We start from the raw sequence: 10,109 nt of genomic DNA on the forward strand, positions 1-10,109 counted from the left end.
TTTTTTTTTTTTTTTTTTTTTTTTTTTTTTTTTTTGGTACCAGGGATCGAACTCAGGACCTTGAACCTGTGAGGCAGGCAGCAGCACTGCTGAACTAAATCCCTGGCCCCCAAAAACACTTTTCAAAGCAAAAATTAAAGGTTTCTCCAGTGAAGTAAAATGTCAATAATCTTTTGTGCTCTGAAGAAACCCTAAAAAGCAGCAGCACGTAAGTATGGTTAGCTCACAAATGCCCATGCCTCGGCCACAACAGACCTCAGCTTGTCAGAGAAACTGACGGTTCCCAGCGCAGCTCTCTGACAGGTAAGAATTGAGGCAGTGAGCAGGAGGAATGCAGCCCAGGGCTGCCAAGGTCTTTTGTGCGGTGAAACAAGGGTATCCAATGGAGGGGCTCTCCTTACAGAATCTAAGCTGGTCCTGGTTAAAAGAAGGTCATGCCCAGCATCCTTGATGACTCCCTCCATCACTTCAACACACACCACACAGGCTTTAAAGACAGGAAAGCAGTTATGCATTAATGGATCACTCTTATACATTAATGCCAACACAGTCACGTTAGCAAAAAGGATGATGAAGTGTAAATTTTTCTTTCGTTAATGGTTAAGATTAGGGATCAACTTATTTCCTACAAATGAAACATAATCCATGTCATCTGATGCAGTTTTAACTATCTTAAAAGGCCATGAAAGAAAAAAGTAACCCAAGTCCGTTATTTGGAATATAAATAAACATCTACATAAATATTCCATTATTCTATGTAGAATTGACCTATTTTTCAAATAAGTAATTTAACTACTTGCAAAGTTACCATTTTAAGCAATAAAAGGCAAAGACAAAGGGATCCCCCTGAGCTGTACACTAAAAATAAGTTGGTAAGTTTCATGTGTATTTTACCATAATTAAAAAATGTTTAGTGCTGATACCTTGTTGATTAAAAGAACATGCAACTGGGCCGGGGATTTAGCTCAGCAGTTTGGTGGCCTGCCTTGCAAGTGCAAGGACCCGAGTTCGATCCCGGGTACCAAAAAAAAAAAGAACATGCAACTAAGTGATCAGATTACTTCTATAAGGAAAAACTTACTTCTCTTTTATATCCTGACATTCAGGGGCTCAGTATCAGATCCCTACATCTGCAAACAGAGAAGCAAATCGAGATCCAATGTAGTACTTAAGTACCTCCTGCTCCCCAAGTTTAGATAGAGTCAGGGGAGAGAATTATTCAAGGAGTTATAAAAAGAAACACCAGTGGGAGAACCACTGTTTTTTATTTTTCAATTTTTGGTGCATTTAATGGAATATATTGATCATATAAGCCAAGTAATTTCTGAAGAAGTTGGAACAGCCTCCCAACCACCAACTTTGTGGTTGTCTCTCTCTCCTTCCCTCACTTAGAATCATCCTAACTCCCTAGCGTGCCCTCACCATGTAACAACAAGGACACCATAATCTCACGCCGAGCCTGACCATGTTAGGATTGCACCAGAGGTTGCTAAAGCCATCTGGGCATGAACTCCAGAGCTGAGGTCCCCTGATCGAGCCCACACCCCTCTACAGAAGCAGGGGTGTCCTCTCTCCTGCAGGCTGCTCCTTCTGGAAGAGCACTTTGATCTGGGTTAATCGGCCATAAAGCCTTTCTCTCAGTGGGGGGATGTGGTAGCTGGGATCCAGAATGTTCGTTACTCGGCGCTCTCTCTCTTGCTTCCACAACTTGTACGGGTGAGGAGGGAAAAGCGGCCGCCCTCTTTCTCTTCGTACCTGTAATGTAATTCCGCTTACAGCCAGCATCCCCCATACTGCCAGGATAATAAAGTCTAAAAAACAGCACAGAAGAATCACTGAAACTTTTGTATTTTAAAATCTAACATACACAACCAGGGAATGAGTGAGAAAGCTACAGTCTTATTTTTGAAACTATAGATTTTCTATTACAGGCATCCAGAAGTCTAAACCAGTCATTAAAGAACAGATTGTTTGCTGGGGACTGGGGGAAGAGGGGGGGAACCTGGTTGCAGTCACATGATGTGTGCATCGTGGAGCACTAGACCCTGCCGTGCTCACTTCCTATCCCATTCTACCCCATAGGGGCCCAACCCTATTTGCACAGAGAACACGGGGATGCATGAGCAAGTTCTACAGATCATACTGAGTTTCTAATAAATGCTTTGCTTGCATTTAAGAATTCCAGGACACATGGATTTCAAGGTCTCCACCATCACATCCTCTTTAAAGAAAAAGCTCTGGATAGTACAGGGAAAATTTTGCCCTAAAAAACTCAGCAATCACAGTAGCACTTCTTTAGGATATTCTCAGTTCTTCTAAGACACGCTTTTCCACTCTTCATATCTTAAGATTTCTGAAATCAACCTAATTTACAAACTTCATGAACATTTATTATGCCAATCATTTTTTTTTTTCTCTTTAAAAAGTCAGTGGAAAAAATCTTTTTCTTTTTTTCTTTTTTGGTACCAGGGATTGACCTTGGGACCTTGTGCTTGGGAGGCAGGCAGGCAGCAGAACCACTGAGCTAAATCCCCGGCCTAATGGAAAATCTTTAATGGATAATATCTTACAACCCAGGAAACAATTTAGGTGCTAACTGAAAATCACTTTCACTTTCAGCTACTAAATTGCCTGCTTCATTAAAGAAGGGAAACAAGACTGAAATGACTTAAAACTTAAATCAGGTCGTCATAATCATAACTGTTATTCCTCACTTCCTCCCCACCTCCCCACCTCCTCACCTGCCCACCCATGGAATGTCAAACATCTTCACTGTCATTTCATTTCCTATTTGAGAACTGACTTATAAACCAGAGTAACCCAGGATTAGAAATTTCTTTCTTTCCTTTTTTTTTTTTGTTTTTTTGAGACAGGGTCTCACTATGTAGTTGAGACTGACCTGGAACTCACTATGTGGCCCAGGCTGGTCTCGAACTCACAGCAATGCTCCTGCCTCAGCCTCCCGAGTGCTGGGATTACAGGCGTGCACCACCATGCCTGGCCTAGAAATTTCTTAACCAAGTTCATTTAGTAGACTCTTAAAAGTCTGACTCAAACATTTGCACCCTTAGCTCACATGGGCATCTTATGGCATTTGTATAGTGTTTCCTCCTTTCTAAGACACCTCAGTTGCCTTTTTTTTTTTTTTTTTTGAGTGCTCTTGGTAACATGGAAAAGTCAATACTCCTATTTGACCATTACCCTTGTTTTGAATTATAAGAGTCTTACCATTAGTTTGAAAAGGCACATTTGTGAAAGCTCTGCGGAAATCTGTGCTGAGTGCTCTCCTGAGAACGTTCAGAGTGATGTAAGAAAGGCTTGTGTGCTTGTAGCTGTCAATGGCCAAAACCATCAAGTAGGAGCCAACAACTCCGCAGGTCAAGATGTTGAGCTGTGGGAGAGTGGCGAAGCTGGGACATCATCAGGGTAGAAAAGGAACAGTTTTCTAACTCTCCCAAGCACAGGGGATCACTTCTGATCCCGCAGGGCACATGAAAAGGGACTACATCTTAGCAGCCGATAAAGGTGACCTGACAAGATAAACTAAAACCACTTCCAACTTTCACAGCCATGGGGAATTCTTAAAACAGAGTTTATCTGCATAATGTACAGGTCTGTCTGTTTCAATGAATGACGGACAGAATATATGCTTGTCCCATAAGGTTCTATCCAGGACCTAGCAGCCCTGTGGCTCTGTTTGTGACGTATACTCTGGGGGGTTTGCTCTGTGCTGCTGATGCAGGTCTCAGAATGCAGCCCTGTTGCTTAGCAATGCATGATTACACTCTACCACAGAAAACAATCTTGCCTGAAAAGAACTTCAATCTTATTATATGAAGACACATGCTAGAGAGACAGTTAGAGCTGATGCTCTCTGAGACTGGTGCCCTGGAGATAAGACTGCCTTCTGCACCCCATGGCTGAACCATGTTGACATGTGATTCTCTGTCTGGGGAAGCGGGGACAGTATGCTAATGTTATGTAGAACTTCTTTGCTTTCACATAGCAGCAAAGTTATTTGGAGCAGTTACCTGATGTAGTTAATCACGCAGCCCTCTCTAGTGAATAAAACGTGCAAAATGATGCAATGAGCAATCAGCTAAAGGTCCAGGACAATGTAGTGAATAAAGCGAACTTTTTGTGAAACACTTACTATTCTTAGGCAGCCCAAGAAAACCACTGGAATGAACACAGTGACACAAGAGAAAGTCACCCAAAACACACCATCATCACGAAAGACCTTTAGGTTTCCTGCAAAAGCAAAGAGAGGAGTAAACGACACGTTTACTGAGTTAAATTTCATTTTCTCAATATCCGAACATAGATATACAACTGAAAGTTTAAAGTAACAACCAGGGAATATGTTTTGTTTGGTACCGGGGATGGAATCCGGGACCTTTCATGTATGAGGCAGGCAGCGGAAACACTGAGCTAAGTCCCTGGCCCCCACCACCAGGGAAAATGTGGGCAACTACAAATAAACTCTAACTTTTTATATTTAAGTGTGATTACAACTCCCTTTGAAGGATGTATTTTAAAAGATGTGGGGATGAGAGGACCACAGAGGTGAATGCTCTGCCCTTAGTAATAGGGTAATTTAGAAAAGGCTCCAAGAGTCCAGCTCTTCTATGACCCTAACCTATAAGTGGAGAAGAATGAATTATGTCATCTCTAAGCTCTAAATCATCCCTCCTAGCCCTAAATATCTGTGATTTCCTGTTTTTAAACTAGAGAAACAACAAAAACCCACAAGCAAAGACACTCAAAGTTAAGCTGTGAACCTGATATGAGTGGCAAAGTCCCCTTAACAGGTTTTTACAATAGACCCACACCCTGCCGAGCCACTGCACACAGGGACAGCAGAAGATACCTGCTTCTACCAAACCCTTCTCCTGCCGCCCAACTCCAACATGCACATCTCAGGGTGACCAGAACCAGCACATGAAAACTCCTCTTTTAAAATGATGTCTAAAAAGCAAGAGCTGCGTGTCATGGCGTGCACCTGTAGTCCCAGATACTTGGGAGGCTGAGGCAGGAGGATCAAGTGAGCTCAGAAATGCAGGGCCCCTGTGGCAACATAGCAGAGTCTTTAAAAAAACAAAAAAAAAGCAAGAATATAAACCTGACTACTCAATACCGAGGCTGGCACTACTGTTCTTCTCTAGGTGGTTCTGTATCTGGAGACCACATATTCTGGGCAGGGGATTTGACTTTAGGGCCCCAAATTCACTGAAGGCCGGTTGCAGTAGGTGCCTGTGAAGAAAATTTATGGATTGTATTCCGAAGTTTAACTATATTAACCTTCAAAGAATACACGTGGTTTTTTAAAAAAGAATTCCTTCAAGGAATCTAAGGGTTAAACATCGCAGTGATGATGCCTACAAAAGAAGGACAGATCTTCTCAGAGAATATTCTCTTTGCTGCGTGAAACAGAAATAATTTAATCAGACCTGAGAGGTCAGCCAAATGTTTTCAGACTTTAATTCTTTTTTTTTTTTTGGTACCAGGGATCGAACTCCGGCCCTTGTGCTTGCAGGGCAAGAAGCGAAAACACTGAGCTAAATCCCCAGCTTCAGACTTTAATTCTTAAAAACAGGAGTTTAAACTGAGGCAAAGTGGTGCACGCTTATAATCCTGGCTACTCAGGAGCCTGAGGCAGGAGGATTGTGTGTTTGAGACCAGTCTGGACAACTTAGCAAGACCTTGCCTCAAAACTAAACCCAAAACAAAAGACCAGAGAAGGTGTTTAGTGAGAAGGCCCTGAGTCCAATCCCCAGTTCAGAGAGAGAAAGTGTACATCAATTACTAGAAATCCAAATCCGACCTATCATCCCTCCCTCCTCTAAGCACTACCAAAAGCGGGGAAGCTGATTAAGCACACTGAGGGCCGGGCCTCCGATCTGCATTTTCTTTGCCGGTACTGGGGTCTGAAGACAGCACTCTGCGATACACCCAGCACAGAGGCCTCTGGGAGCGGAGGGCTTCTTCTTGGCATTGCTCTCTCTACAGATGCCACATGCCCAACGCCAATTTCCTTAACTCCTCAGAAGGCCAGCGTCCCAACGCCATTCCTGACAAGGCTGTGTGAGTCTAAAAAGCTCAAATCAAATCTTCCAAATAAGGAATCGACGCGCAGAAAATCTCACTGCCTACCCAGAGGAGTGAAGAAAACTGCTGCAGAGACGAGGAAGCCCAGCACGAGCCCAGCACACAGCAGGCACAGCCCGAGGGTCCCAAATCGCCACCAGATGGCCACCAGGAGAACTCCGCCGACGCTGCCAGCTGTGGCCGTCAGGATCAGCCGAACTGTACAAAGGGAGGCGACACACTAGTGACCAGAGGCACTTCGGAGCACGCTGCGGAGACACCACAGCATCACAGACCAGCCTCTGCCCTCCCTCGGGCAGCCCCCACGGGCGCTTCACCAGGGCCCAGGCTGGGCTTGAACTTTGCCTCGGCCTCCCAGAGTGCTGGGATTACAGACATTTTTATTGATGTCCATTTTATATCTCAATATATCACACAGGTGGACCACAGGTTTATAATCAACATGACCACTCGTTTCCCTAGTACCAAGAAATTCCCTGTGGAGATTAAAAGCCCAGAGGGGAAGGCCGGACGGCAGCTCAGGAAAGATGCGCTACAGGAGATATGCTACAGGCGGTGAGGTGTGTAGAGGCGCTCTAGGGGCCGTTCATAAGGGGCTGGGACAATCAAATGCTGGGGAGGGGCCCTGTAGAGACTGTGCCTGTTTGGTGCCTTCACAGAAGAATCAAACAAGGATATAAATGGGGACCCAGGATATACATGCTGCCCTGGAGTTAAAAATACAACAACTGTACCTTCTCCGAACACAGATGCTGCAGAAGCCAGCCTCCTTCAGGCCTGCCTCACCTGGCCAGTCACATGGCCGGTCAGGACCAGATACTCTGCCAGCGCGAATCCCTGATTTGCACGGAGGATCTAGACGGGAACCTCTGAGGGGAGTTTTCCCCATACTAGCTGAGCTGCCCCTTTTCCTTTGTCTGGAGGGCGGCCAACTGCCAGAGCTATGTCTCCCTTTTTGCTAGAGTGGAAGTCCCAGGAAAAGCCATGCCTGTGCTCTATTCCTCTGGCTCTGGTTTCATCTCTATTGTTTTTGGGCCCAAGAACCCAGCTCATGGGATATCACACACAGTACAGGTCAATCTGTGAAAGGAAAGGTGGAGCACAGACAGAGCAATGGGCTTGCTGCACCCGGTTAAACTACTGCTTTCACTTACCATCATACTTAATGAGGGTCAGTCTTGTAATCAGTACGTAAAAGAAGAATCCCAGGAAGATAAAGCCTATGAAGAATAATTCTGGTAGCAAACCAGCAGGAAAAGAAACAAACAAAACAAACTATGGTTAGGTACTCCTTTTGCAACGTAATTTAAGTACCTAACCTACAAATATGTGCTTTAGCTACTAGAATTTACATATTATGGCATTCAAAGGAGGAAAAATAACTATTTAAAAGGCAGACGATCTTTAGAATTCATTGAGAGTAATTTTACTATCAAATAGGTAAAATATTTAAAGTACAGTATTCACTACAGGACACACTGTCATGTAGGTAGGTCAGTTTCAGTTATTAAATGGTTAGCTGCTAATGTCGTAGCTCATTTTAATACATTTATATTTTCTACTTTAAAACAGTGCTTTTGTCATTTGTGTCTAATCTGAAATCACACACTAAATTGTGATAGCTACATAAGCAAAAATGAAAGGTAGGAGATTTTTTAAAAAGTATCCCAAAGCAAAGAATGATTTTTAAGTCATCTTGTATCTTAATCATTAAATACCTGAAAATACAAGACTACAGATAATTTGATTTCTCACAAATAAACCTAATCCTGATTACGGACAACACAGTTCTACACATTTCTTAAATTCTTCTCAGTTGTTACTAGTAATATTTATACTCAATTCTAATGCATGTAATATATATCAACATAAAAGAAAAAACAAAACAACTAGTAGTATATTGGATGTTACCAAAGCATAGAAATTAAATTTTTTTTTTTTTTAAAATTTAATTTTTTTTTTTTTTTTTTTTTTTTTTTTTTGGTACCAGAGATCAAACTCGGGTCCTTGTGCTTGCGAGGCAGGCAGCAGCACCACTGAGCTAAATCTCTGGCCCCAGCAATGAATTTCTTTATCATAGAATCATTCCACACTGTGAATAAATATTCCTCACAACACTATCTAAACAAGAATAAAGTGTCCTAATAGAGGGAAAGGAACTGGGGATGTAGCTCAGTGTTGCCCCACCTGCCTCGCAAGTGCAAGGTCCTGAGTTTGATCCCTGGTACCAAAAAATAAATAAATAAAAAGAGGGAAAGGACTTGCTATTTCTAAGACTTTGCTACAGCCATTTCAAAGAGCTTCATTAGATCAGGATCAAATTCACTCTACTGTGATGCTCAGTTATGTGCCTCAGGTAAGGACCTTTTAAGGTACAGATATTGACCCTTCAAGGACCTAGGTGTTTAACGACTGTTCCAACTTGTGCCCGAGGCATGCTGTTTGGACCTAAGATCCACTGTTTGGAAGTACAACCCCTCTTTTTTGTACAGTTCTGTGCATCTTGTTTATAGAGCCTCAATGTCTTTTTGTGGTACAGTATACCTTGTTTATATAGTACTGTAATTTTGCTGATTATACCACACAGTACAGTACTGTAGTTTTATGTTCTGTAAAACATTACAATACTGCATGTAACAATCATGCAAATAAAAGCAAAGTCATCAAGCTGGAATTTCCTCTGACCATTTCTTTATTCTGAATATTGTAATATACATAGTATACACAATTCCTCATTAAATGACCAATTCACTTAATGACTGAGTTGGGGAACTGTAACTTGGCTGTTAAACAAGGAACATCTGTAATTGAAAACATTACATAAGAGGCAGCCCACATATTGAAACTAATTCAGGGGGCATAGTTTATATTCCACTTTCCACCCACCCCATGTCTCACTCTGTGGATTCTGAAGTTCTGTTTGGCAGCTGGACCTCCAGGAGTGAACAGAAATTTCAGGCTCACTATGTACCATGGGCCCGGAGCCCAATTCATATGAAATCAAATCCATCATCATCACCAAACTCCACACCTCGCTTATCATTAGCCAACCAGTATCATCTAGTAACTGAAGAAGTTTGCCACACAAACCAAATTTTATTTCTCACTTAATAAGAGGAGGTTAGAGCCAGGCATCGTTGCTCACACCTGTAATCCCAGTACTCTGGGAGGCCGAAGTAGGATGATCACAAGTTCAAGCCCAGCCAGGGCAATTTAACAACTTAGTGAGATCCTGTCTCAAACACAACAACAAAAAACTTGAAAGGCTCAGTGTGAGGCACTGTATTCAATTCCCAGTACAAAAAAAAAATGGGGGCCGGGGACTTAGCACCTGCCTTGCAAGCGCAAGGACCGGAGTTCGGAGTTCGTTCGATCCCCGGTACCAAAACAAAAACAAAAAAAGGAATTTGCACTCTATTGTTGAGAGAAAGAAAAAAATTTAAATGTGGAGCAACTCAGTAGATATATCAAAAGAATTCAGTCACAAATCTATGAGGATAGTTGAGAGAAGTAAGCACTCTTTTGCTTCACAGATTTCTAAGTAATATATTCGCTGGCAGCGCACAAGACAAAAGACTACGAAGAGCTTAACTACCATCCACATCAAACATGGTACCTGTTTTCCAGAATCGGTGTCCAAAGAAACAAATGAAGAGACCAAGCAGGGCAAAAAGAGTGAAGAACACTTTGGTAGAAACTCTTCCTAAAAAACAATGAAAACTTAGTGGACAATACATGTAACTTGATACTTTGTATTTAATTCATGAAACATCACCAAAAAAGCAAAATGAAATGACACTGGTTTACTCCACACGTGTATAATTTAACCTTAGAACACTCTTGCCACCCCCTCATGAATTAATTCATGCAGGCAGTTAATGCCATTGTTTCTCAAAAATAGAACCTGGCTAGAAAATAAAGTCTAGGGCCGGGATTTAGCTCAGTGAATCTGCCGCCTGCTCACAAGCACAAGGACCCAAGTTCAACTCCTGCACGAACGA

At 42.4% G+C, this 10,109-nt stretch overlaps 1 protein-coding gene across 1 annotated transcript in view; it reads right to left on the reverse strand.

The window, feature by feature from the left end:
• Positions 1-105: 105 nt before the first annotated feature.
• Positions 106-10,109, reverse strand: part of Tm7sf3 (transmembrane 7 superfamily member 3) — a 42,273-nt gene continuing 32,269 nt past the window's right edge. Inside the window, exons 7-12 of the mRNA XM_010614969.2 lie at positions 9,725-9,811; positions 7,263-7,343; positions 6,154-6,306; positions 4,154-4,251; positions 3,229-3,391; positions 106-1,811 (exon numbers count right to left, since the gene is read on the reverse strand). Of these exons, the coding sequence (XP_010613271.1) occupies positions 1,549-1,811; positions 3,229-3,391; positions 4,154-4,251; positions 6,154-6,306; positions 7,263-7,343; positions 9,725-9,811 (845 nt within the window). The 3' untranslated portion in view covers positions 106-1,548. The remainder of the gene's footprint in view (positions 1,812-3,228; positions 3,392-4,153; positions 4,252-6,153; positions 6,307-7,262; positions 7,344-9,724; positions 9,812-10,109) is intronic.

This window comes from Fukomys damarensis, unplaced genomic scaffold (assembly GCF_012274545.1).
Source record: "Fukomys damarensis isolate Sample0158 unplaced genomic scaffold, DMR_v1.0_HiC HiC_scaffold_19, whole genome shotgun sequence".
NCBI lineage: Eukaryota > Metazoa > Chordata > Mammalia > Rodentia > Bathyergidae > Fukomys > Fukomys damarensis.